The 20,747-nt window shown below is 45.4% G+C and overlaps 1 protein-coding gene across 1 annotated transcript in view; it reads left to right on the forward strand.

Annotated features, from left to right (window-relative positions):
- THADA (THADA armadillo repeat containing) overlaps positions 1 to 20,747 on the forward strand; it is a 732,316-nt gene that overhangs the window by 161,407 nt on the left and 550,162 nt on the right. Inside the window, 1 exon segment of the mRNA XM_088477279.1 lies at positions 1,787 to 1,919. Within this exon segment, the coding sequence (XP_088333405.1) occupies positions 1,787 to 1,919 (133 nt within the window).

The raw sequence follows: 20,747 nt of genomic DNA on the forward strand, positions 1-20,747 counted from the left end.
AAAGTTTTGAGACCGTTGAATAGAACTTTGAGTCAATGCAATGATATTATGATCTTGGGCCACATGCTGCTGCCCACTGTTGGCTGATTACTGATGTTTCTTTCCTCTCGGAGTTCCATGCTGATGTCAATTTAAACTCTGTGGCTGGTGAAACATTAGCATGTTGAGCTGTCTTGATCACTGAAGCTCCTGTAAAATGATCACTAACAATCAGTCCTGGTTCATAGTCAATGAGATCTCCCTTTGATGACATGCTAGCTATAATTATAGGCATCCAGGGCAGTGAACCATTTTTATACATGACCTTGACCATACTGGAATGTCATTTATTTAAGTAACGCATGAGATGCACCTGTGTGGAAGCCCTTCACTTCAATACTAGGCATCCCACACTTAGCAAGGTGTTTACATTTTGGTTTATGTACTACCTTTGTACCTGTACTCACCGTTGCTGACACAATCATCTTTATTTTTATTTTTACGAAACACATTAAATTCCTTACGTAGGTGATAATGTCATTGGGGAATTGGGCTACAGTTGAGTCTTTCAGTATTAACTGGTTGGACCACCCATTGCTTCTCCTGATGCCTAGCAGGCAGCCGCATTCAGGCATGTCATGTGACAAGAACGTGCTTTTGCTGGTTCCTGAAAGGCAAACTTTTTAAAATGGTCAAGTTTCCATGGTTTATTACAGTTGAAAACAAAATACCCGGGAACAGTACCATGGTCTTAACACATTCATTGGCTTTCTGATAGAAATTTGACATTACATAGTAGTAGGCTGAAGAATCAGTAGGATATAGGTATGTAGTCATTAAGTCACTGTCTATAGTTGATTTTAGGGTTAAGGTTAGGGCTACAATCACTGGAAAATTCTATGTTGACATGCTGAGCGTCGACATAACGACCATGTCGACATTCTGAATGTGAACATCTTGTACCGCACCTGGATAATGTGCATTGTACACTTCAAAACCAAAGCAAATGTCTGATTGCTATAGGTTGCGTCGATCTTGATCTATGAATATTTTGGCTTTTGGGTTTGAAACACGGTATATAAATTTTTCTTTATGCATCTTCTATATTTAATGTGTGTTCTTTTATAGTATTTTTTTGTCTATACAGGTTGAGTCTCCCATATCCAAATATTCCGAAATACGGAATGATTTGATTTCTGATGGTTCAATGTACACAAACTTTTTTTAAAGCTCAAAATCTTTAAAATGCAGTATACAATAACCTTCAGGATGTGTGTATATTAAACATAAATTAATTTCATGTATGTACACAATCTTTTTTTTTTTTTGATGCTCAAAATTATTAAAAATATTGTATAAAATGACCTGCAGGCTGAGTGTATAAGGTGTATATGAAACATAACTGCATTCTGTGTTTAGATTTGGGTCCCATTCCCAAGATATCTCATTATAGTATGCAAATATTCCGAAATACAAAAAGCCCCTGGTCTCAAGCATTTTGGATATGGGAGACTCAACCTGTATCAACTGATTGTTACATGGTGGGGAGAATGGTCAAACAATATGGTCACAGATAAAGATCTGCCATCTTGTTGGCTTTAGAAGACACTACAATGTGTTGCTTAATTATGCCCAGTATTCCCGGGAAACCTGGATATTCATCTATCCGAAAATAGATTGAGCTGTGAATGCTTTTATTGTTTAAAGAACAGCTCTCTCTCTCTCTCTCTCTGTTGTGAAGTGGTGTAGCATGGTTTTAATAAAATGTACTGGCCTCTGTGACCCCCTACTCATTTGATTCTTTCAGATGCAAGGAGGATAGCCTGCGATGCTTACCACGCCAATGGTTATGCAACGTCTTGGAGGAAATTAAATCTAGCGATCCATCTTCTAGGCTCTGTGCAACCAGGCGCAGTGCTGGAATTCCATTCTACATACAGGTACAGTGCTTAGCAAGCTGTGTGTGGTTTATTTTGGGAAATTAAACTATTGAGTACTTTAATCCATTATGCAAGAAAGTCTCTATATGACCCCTTTATTTTCCTAATAAATCTGGTATGATATGTTCTGTCGTAGGTTTTTCCTGAATGTATTTACCATGAGAGATGGTGGATTGATATAAGCTCTCTGGTCCAAGGAGGCTAAATGTAAAGATTAAGGGTGTCATTCAGAGATGTATGGCTTGCATACAACTCTGATGGTGGGAGGGCTGCGCATTCGCACAGGATGTGTACTGCGCATGTACATGCCTCCATCTCTGAGTTAGCTCTGTATCTCCAAGCTGATAGGCTGCAGCCATTTGGAGGGTGTCAGAAGATCCAGGTTTCCTGGCCTCTGCTACGCAGGTAAGATGGCCATTCTAAGTCGCCTTTGGTGGCCTTTGATGGGCGGATGTAGACAAAATGTCGACCGTTATGATGTCGACAGAATGTCAATGTTCACAATGTCGACAAGTGAACAACATTTTGCACAGATTGGCAGTGGCGGAGTACACTAAATGTAGTACACCCTTTTTTATCATGATAGCCAGGGTACCAGAGTTGAATCCATTTTCCTGCTCTTAGGCCTCACAGTTGACGGCACAGGAGATCATTTCGAAAGTTTAAAGTCCATGGGGCATATTCAATTGGGGGCAAGAAAAGCACAAATCCCGCACCTGCGAGGTTTTTCCTGCAAGTGCGGGATTTTTGCTATTCAATTAGGTGCGTTTATTTTTTTTATTTTTTTGCACGATGGGAGTTTTTTATTCTCGCACCTCCAGAGCAAGTGTGTTTTTTTTTTTTTTATAAAATCGTTAATTTTAGAACAAATCACAGGGACTTGCTCTGGCACCCCCCCTGAGGAATAATTAAGCAATTGGAAGTTTCCAATTAGCTTAATTAGTCCTTAATTACTTACTTTCTGCAGCGCTGTCTTCTGCATATTCTTCTGCATCCAGTGTCAGAAGCCGTTGTGTGAGTGTTGTCAGTGTGTGTGTGTTTGTAATTGTGTATGAGTGTGTGTGTGAGATCCCCAGTGCATGTGTACCCCCCCCCCCCCCAAATTTCTGTGTGCCCTCCCCAGAATGGGCGCTGGGAGAACTACAACTCCCAGCAGCCCTTGCCCCTCCCACCAGCCCCTGGAGCCTCCCAGCATCCCCTGGGACCCCCAGCAGCCCCCTCTCCAGTGAGAAGGAGGAGGGGAGGCCACCGGAAGCCACGGAGACCCCCGGGCAGGTAAGTGAAGAATTTTATTTTTTAGCTTTTTTTTTTACATTGCTCTGGGTTTTCAGAGCTGAAAACCCTGCGGCCACTTTTTTTTAATAGGATACCGCAGATATCGGGATATTTGGAATAATCCAAAATTGGGCGCGAGGTTATTTCTTCGCTAAACCTTGTGCCGAATTGAATATGCCCCCCCATGTGTGCCTTTCACAGTGTGAAATTCTACTCTTCCAATAAAGTATGTTGAGCCTCTTTTGCGTAGTTTATAAACACTGATATTATTTCATGAAGGGTCTGGCTGATAAGTACAACTTTAATTCAGTTGCCATGGCTCACTGTGCAGTTATAAATATAGTCTATGGAGTGCCTAATTTGTATTCTCCAAATCTGAATACACAATAATTTACCATGTAGACATACAGTGTTTGGGGTTGAGTACTTGTTGGAAATAATTTTTAACGGGTGTGGTATGAATGGTCGACAGGATCTGAATTTCAACAGTCAGAAGGTCGACATGGTCATTAGCTCAAACACCAGTATGTAGACATTTATTTCGGTCGAAATGGTTAAATAGTAAACACATTCAAAAGGTCGTCATTTAGCATGTCAACACACAACAATGTTGACTTTTTTGTTATTTTAACCTAAACCTAACCCTATAAATCCTCAAAAAGATATGTTGACATGTTAAATGCAGACCTATTAAATGTGTTAACCATGTTAGACCTAAATACATGTCTACATATTCGTGGTCAACCTAATGACCATGTCGACCTAATTGGACCTTTTTAATGTCGACCTAATACCATTTTTCAATGGTCTCCCACCATTATTTTTGAATCTTTATGTGTTTAATGTAGATTACTTAAAATTACTGTGCAGGGGTTCCCATGGTATTGGCCACACTACAAACTATGAGCATGAGACATCAGGTCTTCTTTCTCTCCTCCAATTCTGTTTGTCACATTAGTTGTTAATAATAAATGAATGATGGCAAAACCTACCAGGAGCACCATGTTATCCAGTATACTTGCGCACTCTTTTCCATATGCTTATTTGCCATTCCTAGATGAGGGTTTCTAACTTTCCTTATGCAAGTTGCCTATTGTAGTGATATTTGTAATTGGATGTTCCTGATCATTAATTAAAATTTTGGAATGTAATAGTACTTCAAAAATGACCCATATACACAGTCGAGTCACATTATTATGACCACCAGCTAACAGAGTAACCGCCGTGTGCAGCACAGACAGCAGATAGACGGGCTGGGAGTGACTCAATAAGGTGCTGGTAGGTTGACACAGGTATCTGGAGCCATGCTGACTGCAGTGCATCCCACAGCTGCTGAAGGGTGCGTGGTGGAGTATCCATAGAGCGAACACAACGATCGAGGTGGTCCCACAGATGCTCAATTGCGTTCAAGTCCGGGGGAATTAGGGGGCCAAGGAAGTTCTATGAAGTCTTGGTAGTGCTCGTTCAACCACTGTCGGACATTTCTAGCCGTGTGACATTTCACATTATCTTGCGACAGGTCACAAGGGAAGAGAATCAACATGTATGAGTGTATGTGCTCTGCAAGGATGGATTCCTAACCAAATCGGTTGAGGGTGCCTTCCACATGGATGAGAGGGCCCAGAGAATGCATGAAAACATTCCCCAGACCATAACATTACCACAACCTGCTTGTGTTCTTCCAGCAATAGTTGCAGAGAGTTTGTTCTCCGATATTTCTCGTCTGACACGCCAACGTCCATTCGTTCGATGAAGCAGAAAACGTGACTCATCGGAGAAGGCAACCCTTCACCGATCAGCGGAGGTCCAGTTCCGATACAGGAGTGAAAATGTAAGCCTTTGCCGCTGATGCACCTTCGTTGGCATAGGTGCAGTGACCATCTGTTTGCTTCGGAGCTCCATACACAGCAGGGTTCGCTGAACTGTTGTTTTAGACACATGTCTGGTGGTTCCCAGGTTCATTCTGACGGTGAGCTGCTCCACTGTAGCGTGTCGGTCGACCCTCACGCACCTTCGTAGCCGACGTTTACCTCTCACATCAATGGCACGTGGTGCTCCGCAGTATCCACGTTGGTTATTCGCAATGGTGCCATTTGTCCAGTCACGATACATCTTCACCATAGCAGCACGCGAACAGTTCACAAACTACGATGTTTAAGAAATACTTTGCCCTTCTGCTCCACAGGAGCTTTCTGTCCTCCCTGATTTCGCCTTAGAACACTTGCGTTACGGTTTGACAGGTGTACCGAAATACTGGTTCGAAAGCCAATAATCATCCCTTTTTTGCAGCTCTGATAAATCGCCCATTTTACCCATGACTGCAATGAGTGATGTGTGTGCAGACGGTCTATCGCACACCTTATATACCCACCAAGCCAGCGCACGGCGCGTGACGTACTTCAGGGGCTACGCGCTGTCACCGTCAAATGTAGAAGGTGGCCATAATAATGTGACTTGACTGTGTATCTCTGAGAAGTATGTGTGCCTGAGTGGCATCCTTACTTTACAGTAGTTGGTATGGTTTTTTTATTTTAGTATCCTCTTCCTAATCTTCCTTGCTTTCTGGCACAGAGCGAGAACTGATTAAACAATCATACTAGTATTTTAATAGAAAGTTGTTCCCTTAAATTATAGCTTTTTGAAGAAGTACAAATATTTATGATCAGTGTAATCAGATGCCTCATACAGCGCATACCTCTCTTCAGTGTCTGCAGCTTTATTGTCTCCTGCCTGCTGTCAGTGTAGCATTAGGAAGGGTTTAGGTGGGGGTTGGAGGGACCACTCCCCACACTCTGTATGGTCATAATCTGCAGTGCATCCATCAGTTTGTGCCAGGTTAGCTGGATTAATGTTATATGGAGCAGTCAGCGAGATTGAGTAGGTAAGTATAATTTCAGGGCACTGTAATTATGTGGTATCTGTGTTTCTGATTGCACAGGAGGTACCACCAATGCATGTGATCATACACAGCACACCCTTCCTCATCCGCCACTTCCTTTCCTGCTGTCAGTGTGGTTGTAGAGAGGGTTTGGCAAAGTTGGGGGTTGGAAGCAGGACCTCCCATAATAATGAAGGTTTCCCTGACAAATTTTGATCCTGACAAACCCCACACACACACACACACACACACACACACACACAGTAGTCTTTAGGTCCCTGTGGCATTATTCCACCACCCTTTACCATTCCTGTGTCCATATGTCTGTATTGTAGCACTACCCCTCACCTCCCCAGTGGAAATAGATCTCTGAATGGCATTAACCCCCAAGTGGCAATATACCTCCTGAGGTTGTAGCAGTAGTAGTATCCCCTCTGCAATTGATGTTTGCACTCAGAGATTAGTGGGCGAGTGCTCCGAAAGGAACTTCAGTATCCCTCTTTGATCTTTCGTTAATGGCACATGTGCACCACAATGTTGATTGCACAGCATTCTGGGATGCAAATTGGCTGTGGTGATGCCAGTCACAGAGGGAGATGTACCTTGGAGAGCGATAATAGAGAAGTTGCCCAAACCAGCCAATCAGCTTCTGTAATTTATATAGCACTGTCTATGAAATGACAGTTAGAAGCACTCCAAGGTTTGATACATCTCCCCCACAGACCGCTACTTCACAGTCTGGGGGCGGACCAGCAAGAGTAACTCAGTTCTGCACATGTGCAGAACTGAATACCTCTCTATCTGATAGGGGGGACAGAGGAGGAGTGCACGTCACATGGGATGGGTCAGTGACAGTCCGCCTAGAAACGTCACATCTCATGCTACTGAGTCAGTTAAGTGGTTTAAAAGAAAAAACTATAACTCCTGCTGTATGGGCCCCTACCATGTGACACCCACCCCCCGATTCCTCGTATGGGTGATCCTGGGTGCAGGGACCACCACCGAATAGATATATGTTTGGGAAGTAACCGTGCCTGGCCTAGTATGGATTAATCCCATATTTCTCAGTTGACTTAATAAACTCATAAACTTTATATTGCATATAAAGCTAACTGGCTAACTTTTAAAGGTGCATTTTTTTTCTTTATTTTTCTGCTTTATAAAGAAAAAAAACAAAATATATATATATATATATATATATATATCAATAAAAAAAATGAACACATTTTCTCATTGTGCTTATTGTTATGCAATTCAATAATGATGATATTAATAATAATAACAACAATACCAAATTAGGTAATAGAAGGTGCCAAGTATCCCACGGTGCTGGCCTCGGGTATGGATATCAGTTGGTGACCTGCTGTTAGAATGATACATTTCCCATTTCTGAACCCAGCGTCGAGGTCCTGATAAGTAATTCTAGAACATTATGTCTCTACTTTGTGAGACATCGTTCAGCTTAACAGGCCCCCTTGCTCGCGATAAATTGCAACAAAGATGTTTGGTTGCTTTAAACAAAGATTTATTGTTTCAATTAAAACATAATTTTCTGGCTGCCAAACAAAATCCTATCTAAGAAAAGGTAGATTTCTATTCTAGGTACCATAAAACTGGAATCCGCCAAGGTCGGGAACTTTTCTCACCATCAATACCCTCGCTGTAACAGCAAGTGACAATGGATTTCTAAGTGCGCTTGCAGAGTTGTATATTTTAAAATATCAAATTAACTTTTTTATCACTGGAACCACTGAACCATAACACATTCATTATCCCGCTGTTAGGCGCTATATTGAACTAGACAGTACAGGAGATTCTGTATAAATCTTGAATTTCACTTAAAATTGCAACTGCAAAACATTTGGACTTATTTAATTTTGCTTTTTGTATTGGCACTCTGCAAAGTTCAGTGGGGGTTTCATAGCTGGAGTGATTTATAGCTTGGTCCACAGTGCAAGTGCTGAGCGAGAAAGGTTGTTTTTAATAACATGCTTCTTAGCTACATAATGTTAAAGAAAGATCATTTAAAATTCTAGCAGCAGGAGCCAGCATTGTGGGTGATTGTGCTCCCCTAGGGGCACATTTACTGTATTAACATTTTTTTCTACTAAAGAAATGTGAAAACAATTGTTTTCACACCCATTTCACGTTATTTTAGTATCAATGGGCATTTGGAGGTGAAATCAAAAAAATTTCCTCCAAGCCCATTTTTTAGTAAGCAGATCATATTTCCCATACTTGTAATGGAAAATGTGATGTGCTCAAATATATTAAAATGTAATTGTGAAAAAATAATGGGGAAAGCCTTGCGATCTTAACGCCACCTGGAGATGGTGGTGGTAGAGTTTTTCCCCGTTTCACCTATTCCAGCTCTGCTCTGACAGGCAGAGCAGAGCTGGGACCCAACTTCTGTGCTTAGCCTTGTGTGTCTAAATACTGTAGACCACAGGCTGATCACAGTAAAGAACTTACATACACCCAGGGACTGGTGATCTGGTGAGCTCCTCTGTAACTCCAGTCAGCTTATTGCCGGGCTCCTTCACTGTGACGCCGGTCATCTGATGTGTGCTGTAAACCGGTATCTCAGTCAGACAACCGGGGTCACAGAGCAGGAGCCCAGCAATCAAATGGCCGGAGTTGCAGAGGAGTTAACCGCATCGCCGATAACTTAGGTAAATGCAAACTGGGGGAGGGGAAGGATGCATAGCGGTAGCCATCGGCTACACACTCAGGGTTTTTTGTTTTTTAAACTGTGTGGAGAGGATTCCCAGGGACATAGCTTGCGAGAAAGCTACAGTATGTCCCTGCATGGAATTTTAGTACATCCAAGTGATATTTCGTAAATTTGCAATGCGAATTTTGGCGAAAAATATCACACCACAACCTTATTTTATATGCGGATTGTGATATATATGCCTAGTTGTGCTTACAGTATCCATTTCTATGCATGGTATTTTTCTGATATACTGTATATGGGTGGCACCTGAGCACCCACAATCATTTTAAAATGTTGTCCTCTAGGGTAACAGATAACTAATAAAAGACCAGTGTACTCCAATGGAACTGTAAATATTGGTACCATTAATGTTCACATACAACAAGTAAAGTCAACAAGAACCACTAATGTATAGCTTAAAAATAAAAACAAATATGTAATGAAAAAGGGTGACGAGCAGGAGAGAGGAGATGCGACATAGTAAAGTTTACCTCCAAGTAATAGTGAAATGAGGCGGGAGAGGCATTATAATAAGCCTTATATTACACCCATCTGTCCCATTACACTCCACATCTCCTGGAGGGGTGAACTCAGCATGTACAAGGTGATAAATATTTCACACAAATTCTTGTTTGTGATAAAACTACTGTGTATGTTGAATGGTGAGAACCATTGAAGAGGACCTGGACCTGTCACCTACACACAAGTGGATGCAATTCGAGTGTCTGTGTTGTCAATAGTTCCTATAGAATTGATAGTCTGCTTTCCCACGAACATCGGTTTAGCCCTGAGAATTGCAGTGGGACTGATACACTTTAATTAGTATTTTCTTTTGTGGTTTTTTCCCCCCCCCAATTTTTTTTTTTTTTCTTTTTTTCCTTGTAACTTTTTTTTATTAATACACCAGGTAATATGTGAGCACAAATGTTATTCTAGTATGTTAAAAAGAAAAACCAAGTGAAATCTATTCCTAACATATTAACTGAAATATACACAAATCTCATGTTTCTTTTACACCGGTTTACATTTTGGATTGTGGAAATATACATTAGAACGCAAGTATATTTCACAACTCCCCCCCCAAAATGCCATCAAATTGTAGTACACTTAAAAACAATTAAAATGAAAAGTAATATAATCTAAGAACAAACATATATATGTAAAACATTTTTTTTTTTATATATATTTTTTTTTGCTCTAAACCTTATTTACTCCTGAAAGCCAAACCTGGAGCCTGGAATTGATGCCTCCATTGTTTACAGCGCCAAGAATGACTTCATGTATTTGCCGTGCTGTGACTTGCGCTGGCTCCTTTCCGTGTAACATGGCATAGTATCCTAAACCAACAGGGGGTTAAAGTTTAGTGGAAGAACAAGTATTTGTTCATACACCACTTTATAAGACTTTTATTTGCTTTGTTAACACTTTCATTTATATAACGGCATAAAATGGCATCTGGCATGTCCTTTTTCCTGTTATGAAAGATTTACTTTTCTAGGCTTGTCGTCTAGAGCCTTGAGGTTATTACTTAGCTGTGCATTGAAATGGAGTGAAAGATGTGCTTATAATATAAACCACTGCTTTTATTAGCCAGCTTTGCCTTTACACTGCTGTGTTCCTACTTGCTTATTAGGGATCGGTTGTGCATTGGGAGAGGGAGTGTGAATGCCAATTCTGTTTAAGGTGCATTTGAGTAGGGTCACAGCATCTTTTTGTGATCTGCCTTTATCTCCTACATGCCTATGTGTACCCAGATTTGCAGTGGGCGACTGTAGAGCAATCCGTCCATCAGATCATCAGAATGTTCACAACTACCCAGAGTATTTCAGGAGACAAATGTGCTGACGTAATGGAAGGCACGGACCTGTCCACCGGTGTGATTGTGTAAAACTGACACGTGGGCAATGGGCGATGGCATGATGTGAGGAGAGAACTGGAGGCAAGAAGCAAGATTGGGAAAGATTGAATATTTAGGGGCATATGTATCAAAGCTTGATGTGAGATAAAATTGTGAGCTATATATCACCAACCAATCAGCTTATAGCTTACATTTTGCAGGCTGTGATTAAGAAATGATAGCTTGGAGCTGGTTGGTTGGTGATATATATTTCACAATTTGATCTCACATCAAGCTATGATACATACGCCCCTAAGTTTGTGTAAATATTGAGCAGGAGGATATTGGTGTGAGAGTCCTATTTGCAGGTCCAGGAAGATTGTTGTCTCAAATTCACTTTATATGCGTCTCATGCATCCAGCTTGTCACAGTTGTACTTGCTGCTTTTTGTCCCTGTGACCTTGACTCCAAGGTCTGATTGTAAGTTTAATTGAATAGAGACATGACAAATGGACACACTAATACTACGGGTCAAAGTATTTTATTTTCAGGGGAGGTTGAGGATGATACAAATACAATTTTTAAGTACATATGTAAATGTTTCAGCCGTCTCAAATGAACCAGAGATTTCTGTGAAATCATGAACCAAGCCTTTTCTTTTTTGTTTTACTTGCCACAAAGTCTATTGAAGACAATGCAGCCTACCCATGATAAATGCATGAGTAAGAAGTAAGCAAGATCCAGTATAATAGTGACTATCTCACTGTGCTGCCAGGCAGGATATAAATATGTCACATAGGACTTGATGTTATTGTTTTAAAGAAGTTCTGCACCTAAAATGGAGTTTTCCCATCCCACCAACCTTTCCATAACATGTTTTAGAATACAGTCCATCCATACTTGCCTCATTTACTTTGTGCAGCACTGAACAGTTCTGTGGCAGTCTCTATGAGCCCTGAGTCCTTGCCTCAGGGTTTAATGGTGTACTTAAGCTTATGGCTGACATACATTTGGCTGTACTGTAATATGTTTTCATATACCAGTCCTCAAGTCCCACCAACGGGTCATGTTTTGTGGATTTCTTTAATCATGCGTAAGTGAGTTACCATAATCTGTTTTTTTTGCTGAGTAATTCCACAGACAGAAATCTTCAAAACATGTCCCATTGGGAAGACTTGAGGGTTGTGGTTGAGAACCATTGTCCTAGATCATAATAGCCAGGGTAAGCCACAATACCTTTTGTAACACCTAAAACTAGGAAACGTGCCACTCAGACTGAGATGACAGGGGTATTTGTCAGTGCTTGATCACTGTTGGAAATGAAGTATGGCTAGTCTTTACTATTAAATAATTGTCATCGCTAAAGATCAGTGACAATATTATACACAAAATCCAAGTGGACGAGCTCTTTTAAACGTTTGCAAGAAATGAGTTTATGCAGATTACGGATACACACATTGTTCCTGTGGACTTTTTTTTTTCAAATATGTTTTCCTAAAATTAAATATATCAACATGTTTTGAATATAAGAGGAAAACAAGTCCCGTTTGTGACCATTTCATGTTTAATAATCCGATAACCAACAAAACACATCAGCTTGTTTTGGACTATAGCTATTTGAAATGCAAAATTATTCTCCTGGTCTCTAGGGATGTAAATTATGAATATTGTTGATCAATGGGCCTGATTCACTACGGATCGCAGCTTCGATTACGCACGCAGGTATGGTGTGAAAATATGTTAATTACTAAAATCTAGTATGGAGAGACCAAAAGCCAGCATGGAAACGCCCACTACCGCACAACTGTAATACCTTGCAATCCCGCGTATACATTGATACCATCGAGTAACATCGGGCCCTCACGCACAATTACAGCAGGTCTGACCTTACTCAGAAATTGCTAACTTTGTCGCACACAGGGAGTACACCAGCTGTGTATGCCGTCGCAGTGGCTAATTTATGCACCCCCAAGTATCGACGTTCAAACGGACAGGCACGCCTGCATTTCTCCAGCCATTTCCCTTTAACCACCCCCAAACGCTCACAAGACGTCACTCACTCTGCGATGGCTTTGCATCTGCGTAGGTGATCGCAATGCTAACTCACGCACGCGTGTGCAGTACCCACCATCGACCGATCTGCGAACACCATCGCGCAAATGCGATCCATGATGAATCGGGCCCAATGTCTTTTATCTAACATACACTGATGTGACGTGAGTATACTGTAGCATATTTTTTTATCTAACATCCACTGATATGAGTATACTATAGGCCAGTGCAGGGCTGCCATCAGAAATTGTGGGGTCCAGTGCAAACAAAACAAGCAAGGCCCCCCACCTCCTCAACCCACTGATCTCCAACCACACTCCACATGCCCAATGGATGCAGAGGTGCAGAATGGAGCTCTACACATAGAAACACAAACGCATGTACGTAAAACAGGGCAGCAACTGCCCCATGCAGCCATTCCAGACACCCTGCTAGCCAGAGGAAATGGCTGTGGGGCAGCGACAGTGCGACCACAGAGCTCTGTGCCATGGTACCAATCGCACACCTCTAGTTACTGCCCTGACCCTAGTGATTTATTAAAGGAAAATTGTGCTTAAATGCCATCCTTGCAAAAGAGGCTTAGGACTCAATGGGGACCTATAGATGTAGCTGCCGTCATTGTTGCCGCGATGCGGGCGCAACACCATAGATTGCAATGAAGAGAATGCTGGCCGCTCCTAGTCGCAGCCCATCAAGAGCTGCGCGATGCGTGACTCTGTGCGCGCGCCTCTCGGCAACGATGACGGCTACATCTGTAGGCAAGGTACTGAGCCCCCCTTCCGTGTGTGTGTGTGTGTGTGTGTGTGTGTACTACAACCACTTACCGTTCACCCTTCAAACCACTGATCTCCTCTTCCTCTGGACAACTGGTTCTTTCAATCTTCAGATCCACAAAGGTTTAAACTCCAACGTAACATTACTACACCCCCTATATTATATTACAATACTACAACCCTCAACTCACCTCACCCCCGAAAAAACTAGTAGTATACAACACCGATCACCATACAATACTATACACCCCAACATACCTCCCCTACCAGATAAAATAGGTATAGCCTTCAAAAGGGCCATACAGTACTATTAATACTATTAATTTAAGTAGTAAGTTAAATTGATACATTTAATCAATGAGAGAAGCACATTTCTGTAATAACAGGCCTGTTACACAAATGCTACAATCTATAACAAATATGAATACAAAGCAGGAAGGCTTCGAGGGCCGCCTGTTGGCCACCACTGCTGTAGGCTGATGTATTTTGTTCTTTATCTAACATCCACTGATATGATGAGAGTCTCCAGCCACTGAGGCAAATCTTTTCGTATAAAGGTAAAGGGGCCTATAGACTTTCACTATCTCCTCATTTGACAGTGCTAGGGTCACCACAAAGCGTATAATGCATATATGTCATGTGCTAATCTTGCTCAAACCTGCTGATGTGTCCACTGCAGCATATGAGATTATTCTCAGCACAAAACCCTGCTGCATAGATTGCTGACAGCAGATTTGTACAGATAAACACTTCCAGCTAGAAGTAGGTCAGTTTGCCTTATTCTGAGAGATCTAGTACAATCTCTACATTGAACTGGTTTGTAATTTCAAAGACTTCAAAACAAAGCTACCACTGTGCATTTGCTTGTCTCTTACAATCTAAATATGGCAAAATGAAATGGCATCTGATCTTGAAAAGTCTAAAAATTATTGTCAGCATACAGTGAGTCACTTTCTCCTTTACTGTATTTAAACCAATCTCGTTAATTTAGCCTAAATTATCTTTTTCTACTTCAGGGTCCATAGGGTATCCACAGGATACCTTGGGTATAGGTGTGACGTCAGTCATCGGGCACCATAGAGTTAAGCTTTCAGCCTCCCAGGATGCACTAGGGTCCCCCTCCTATACCCCGCCCCCGAGCCAAGGCATCTCAGTTTAGTTCGGTGCCCGGCCGGAGTCGGAGGCACCTGTTAGAGGGGGGCCATGAAGAGCCCCTGAAGTTTTCGTTTTGCAGCTGTGGCTGCACATCTGGAAGTACAGCATGGACAGTCAGTTTTGACGTCCATACTGTCTTCCCTACACCCCCGCCGGTACCAGAACGCCGGTACCGATCCGGGGATGCTGGTGAGCATCTGGGGTCACAGCTAGCGGTGACCCCAGATGTTTCGGACCATGGCCGGATTCAAGGGGGGCAGCAAGGTAAGCAGCGGGGTCCCGCGGTGGGTCCCCGCTGATACATGGTCCAAAAGTCCCCAGGCAGGGGGCTCCCTGGGGACTGGCAGCAGCGTGGAGCCAGGTACTAACCTGCGCTTCCACTACCCCCCTGGGACTGCAGGACCGCGGCAGAGCGGTAGCGCTGCGGTGTCCCAGGGGTTAAATGCATGCCAGGGGAGCGCGCCTTCCCTGTCTCACAGCCGGCGCCTCCCCCGCTGCACACAGCCCTCTCTACAACACGCCAACTGGCCCTGTGGCAGCGCTCCTCCCCCAGGCCAGCCTCCTCTCTGCTCCTCGGCGGCCATCTTCAAGAACGCATGGTGAACGCTGCTGGAAGTCTGGACGGAGGCATCGTGGTCTGGGTCCCCCCGCATACCTCTCCTCCGCTGTGGTCAGGTCTGTGTATGCAGCGCTGTGTCCTACCAGACTCTGTGTCTGTGTAGTTGATTTATCAGCGCTGGTTAGTGCAGGAATTGAGTTTATTTGCAATGTATGTGACTGTGCTAGCGCTGCTGCCTGTACTTTCCATTTCTGACTGTCAGCCTTATTACTGTCCCTGTTCTTTCTGCTAAAGCCTTTGCGGTGCGGTGCTGCAGGGTGGTCTCTCGCCTTTTTAAAACAATTGGTGAGAGGGGTCACATACTTTTCTACCATCATGTCTGAAAGTGACTTTCCTCTCCGGCTACAGTGTACTACGTGTAAAGTACCTTTAGCGGAGGGGGAGGGTAGCGCGGAGGGCCTCTGCCGGCAGTGTTTGTCAATGGCACGGCCTAATACGGTTACAGCACCGGTACAGGAGCCGCCCTGGGCATGTTTCGCTCAGGCGCTTACAACCCTAGTGGGTCAGTTAGCTCCGCAGCCCGCGTTTACGCAGATGGGTTTATCCCAGCAATCAGTGGTGTCGTCACCCATGCAGGGTTTCCCAAGACAATTGGTGGTACCCCGCAGTCTCCCTATTTCCCCTCTCCCGGTTTCTCAGGAGCCGGCGTGGGTTAACTCCCTGACGAGTTCTGTACAGCACTTGTCGGATGTGTTGCAAGGGGAGTCTGTGATGCGGCCACATAAACGGCCGGTGGCGTCTCTGTCGGCTCCTTATGAGGATGACGAAGGGACGTCTGATGATGGGGAGATTCTGGATCCTTACGATCAGGAACCTCTCCATACTAAGGACGCAGACGCGCTAGGTCCAAGGTGTATATTCCTGGACTTATTCGGGCAGTCCGCACAGCCTTGGTGATTGAGGACGAAGTTCCCCCTGTGGCTAAATCCAAGTATGCCTTTTTTAAGGATGTGAAGGGTGACGCCACAGTCTTTCCTCTTTCGGGTCAGTTGGTGGACCATTTAGAGGAGGCGTGGAAACAGCCTGGCAAGCGATACCAGCCGCAGAGGCGTCTGGCGGTGGCTTATCCGTTCGCGGATAATTATTTTGCTAAGTGGGAATCCCCTCCACAGGTGGATTCTCATGTGACACGTCTTGTCCGTAGTGCCACATTACCAATGCCATCCATGTCCTCCCTTAAGGATGCTACGGACCGCAAGGTGGAGATCTGCCTGAAGTCCGCTTATTCCCTTGCGGGGGGGGGCAGCGCGGCCGGCTATGGCCATATGCTGGGTTGCCAGAGCTATGGAGCGCTGGGCGGATTCGTTGGATGCGTCCTTCGATTCCGGCTGAGCAGGCGGAGTTGATTGGTAATCTCCGTGATTCGGCCACTTATATCAACGAGGCGGCCTTAGACATTAGTACCCTGGTGTCTCGAATTTCTTCAGCAGCGGTGGCTGCTCGTCGCACCTTGTGGTTTCGATCCTGGAAGACGGACGCTGATTCCAAAAAGGGTTTGGAGGCGTTGCCCTTTAACGGAGAAGTTCTCTTCGGTCCAGATCTGGACAAGATTGTAGCCACACTGGCGGCAGCCAAATCGGCATGTCTCCCATCGGCCGCTGTCTCTTCTGGTTCAGGACCATCGTCTTTTCGGTCTTATAGGGCCCAGGGCAGGCCCAAACCACAGTCTTTTCCCCGACAGGCAGGTCCCAAGAAATCGGCCAAGCCCCGGAAGCAGGCCTGGAGTACCAGACGTCCGGCCCCTAAGCCAGATGACAAGCCTGCGGCCTGACGGTCCGGGCCTCCCTTTGGGGGATCCCAAAGTGGGAGGCTGCCTGCTGCAGTTCGCACGGTGTTGGTCGGTCACCACGACAGACACTTGGGTTCTCGAGGTGGTCTCCCACGGGTATGCCCTCTCTTTCCGGCACAGACCCCGGCTCGATTTTTCACCACGGGTCTACCATCAGACCGGAACTAGGCCACGGAGCTGCGGAAGGTCTTGCACACTATGCTCCAGGCTGGAGTTATAGTGCCTGTTCCATTCTCCCAGAGGGGCCAGGGTTTCTATTCCAATCTCTTTTTGGTGCAGAAACCCAATGGGTCGTATTGTCCGATTCTCTACCTCAAAGCTCTCAACAAGTCTTTGCGGGTGCCGAAGTTTAGGATGGAGACCCTACGGTCCATCATTCTGGCGTTGGAACCTGGGGACTACATGGTGTCATTGGACATACAGGACGCTTACCTGCATGTCCCTATTCTTTTGCGCCATCAACAGTTCCTCAGGTTTGCAATCCGCAGCGACCACTTTCAGTTTCGGGCGTTGCCTTTTGGCCTGGCGACAGCACCGCGTGTGTTCACCAAGGTGATGGCGGTCATGGCGGCTTCTCTGCGGCTGCAGGGAGTCCGCTTGTTGTCGTACTTGGACGACCTTTTATTAGTGGCAGGATCTCCGGAGCTCCTTCTGCGCCACTTGGACCTGACCATTGCGCTACTGCAACGGCACGGCTGGTTAATAAACTGGCAGAAGTCCACTCTCATCCTGTCTCGGCGGATTCTGCACCTCGGAGCCTTATTGGACTCGGGACAGCAAAGGATCTTTGTGACGGGGGAAAAGATCTCTGCTTTACAGTTGAGGGTGCGCAGTTGTCTGCACAGTCGCCGGGTGTCTCTCCACTCGGCGATGAGGTTACTGGGCTCCATGGTGTCGGTGTTCGACATGGTGGAATATGCCCAGTTTCACTCCAGACCTCTGCAGCACCTAATCCTGTCCAAATGGAACGGACTGCCTCAGTCTTTAAAATCCCAGACAATAGTGCTCACCCCGGAGGTTCGTCTGTCCCGTGCCTGGTGGTTGCAGACGACCCATCTCAACAAGGGTCGTCCGTTCTGGGTACCGAATTGGGTCCTGTTGACAACGGACGCCAGTCTTCGGGGCTGGGGAGCAGTTTCGGGTCCACACTTGTTCCATGGCAGGTGGACTCCGACAGAAGCAGAGCTTCCAATAAATATCTTGGAACTCTGAGCAGTCTTCAATGCTCTCCAGCAGGCACATCGGGTTCTCCAGGGTCGCCCAGTGCAGGTCCAGTCGGACAACGCTACCACCATGGCCTACATAAACCGGCAAGGAGGAACCCGAAGTCGGGCGGCTCTCGTAGAGGTGTCTCGGATCCTGGTATGGGCGGAGCGCAATCTTCCGGCCATATCAGCTGTCTTCATCCCGGGAGTGCTAAATTGGGAGGCGAACTTTCTCAGTCGCCAGGACGTTCATCCGGGGGAATGGTCCCTGCACCCGGAAGTTTTTCAACTGCTGGTGGACAAGTGGGGTCTTCCAGAGATCGACCTCATGGCGTCCCGGCACAACAACAAGTTGCCGGTGTACGGGTCTCGCACAAGAGACGAAAAGGCGTCTCTGGTGGATGCTCTGTCTGTCCGGTGGACGTTCCGGTTCGCTTACCTGTTTCCTCCGGCTTCCCTTCTTCCACGGGTAATCCGGAAATTCAAACCGGAAGGAGGGACGCTTCTGTTGATAGCTCCCGCGTGGCCCAGACGGCACTGGTTCTCAGACATTCAGGGTCTGTCCGTGGACAGTCCTCTGCGGTTGCCGCTACGACCGGACCTTCTGTCGCAGGGTCCTTGTCTTCACCCGGACCTGACTCGGCTGTCTTTGACAGCGTGGCTGTTGAGACAGCCATGTTAAGGTCCAGGGGGTTTTCCAGCTCTGTAGTGCGTACCATGTTACGAGCTCGGAAACCGTCTTCCGTGAGGATATACCATCGCGTGTGGCATACGTTCTTCCAGTGGTGTCGACCGAGAGGTTATGCACCGCGGGAGTTTCGTCTGTCTCGGATACTCGCCTTCCTACAAGCAGGACTAGATCATGGGCTTCGCCTTGCTTCTTTGAAGGTACAGGTTTCGGCCCTGTCTGTCTGGTTTCACCGTAGGATTGCTACAATCCCTGATGTGCGCACCTTTATGCAAGGTGTTCTACGCATTCAGCCACCCTATGTTCCACCTGTGGCGCCTTGGGATTTGGCTGTGGTCCTGAGGGCTCTCCAGGGACCGCCGTTTGAACCACTGGGCTCAGTGGATCTTAAATGGCTAACAGCTAAAACTGTCTTCCTTCTGGCCATAGCTTCGGCCAGACGTGTTTCTGATTTAGGGGCTCTTTCTTGTAGACCCCCTTTCTTGATTTTTCATGGGAGCAGGGTAGTGGTACGCACTCATCCTGAATTTCTTCCCAAGGTTGTTTCCCAGTTTCATGTTAACGAGGAAATAGTTGTTCCGGCCTTTAACTCACCTGGCCTTTCAGTGGGTGAGGCCACTTTGGATGTTGTGCGGGCCTTAAGGACTTATGTTGACCGCACTTCTTCGTTTAGGAAGTCGGACGCCTTGTTTGTCCTCTATGGCTTCCGTAAAAAGGGTTGGCCTGCTTCAAAACAAACTTTGGCAGCCTGGATCCGTATGGCTATTTCTGAAGCTTATCTTCATGAAGGTCTGCCGGTTCCTCCTTCTCTGAAGGCTCTTTCCACTAGGTCTGTGGGTCCTTCGTGGGCAGCTCGACGTGGTGCCTCTGCAGTCCAGATCTGCAAGGCTGCTACGTGGTCCTCTGTCCATACCTTCGTGAGGTATTACAGGTTTGACACCTTCGCCTCTCAGGATGCTTCCTTCGGGCGGCGGATTCTCCTTTCAGCACAGGAGCATCCCCACCCTTAAAGGATACTGCTTTGGGACATCCCCAAGGTATCCTGTGGATACCCTATGGACCCTGAAGTAGAAAATATGAGATATGGTAAGAACTTACCTTTGTTATCTCTATTTCTACGAAGTCCATAGGGTTCCACAGGACTCCCGCCCTGTCGCACCTGTGCTGCAGATGGGCTTTACTCTGGTCACCGGTTTTTCCGTGTCCCTCTGGTGAGAATGTGATTCTTGTGTGTATCCAGATCTTTTTTTCTCTCTTCCTTCTCCTCCTCCGGCCTATAGCTTGGTAACTAACTGAGATGCCTTGGCTCGGGGGCGGGGTATAGGAGGGGGACCCTAGTGCCATCCTGGGAGGCTGAAAGCTTAACTCTATGGTGCCCGATGACTGACGTCACACCTATACCCAAGGTATCCTGTGGAACCCTATGGACTTCGTAGAAATAGAGATAACAAAGGTAAGTTCTTACCATATCTCATATTTTTTTTTCTTTTTTTTTCCTTTTTCTAAAAGTATAGCTGCATAAAGTAAGTTTCTATCAGCCATTTGCCTGATAAAAAGATCTACTTGAAGACACAACGGTCCACAAGCCATTGAGTTTTTGGGCCCAAAACAACTGTCTAGCCCAATTAAGGTCTGGTCAAGCTGAGTGTGTACACACTACACAATATATATGCCCGATCTGACGTTCCCGGCCATCATTCATTGCATCGTTCTATCTGCTGTCCTGCACGGCAGATGGGAGACGATGCAGTAAACAATGCAGCATAATTAATTACATGCAGCATGTACTGATACACTGCGGCGATGTACGGCGGATCCTGCTTTGTGCAGGGCACACACAC

The sequence above is a fragment of the Taudactylus pleione genome, unplaced genomic scaffold, assembly GCF_031769625.1.
Source record: "Taudactylus pleione unplaced genomic scaffold, aTauple2 ptg000201l, whole genome shotgun sequence".
Taxonomy (NCBI): domain Eukaryota; kingdom Metazoa; phylum Chordata; class Amphibia; order Anura; family Myobatrachidae; genus Taudactylus; species Taudactylus pleione.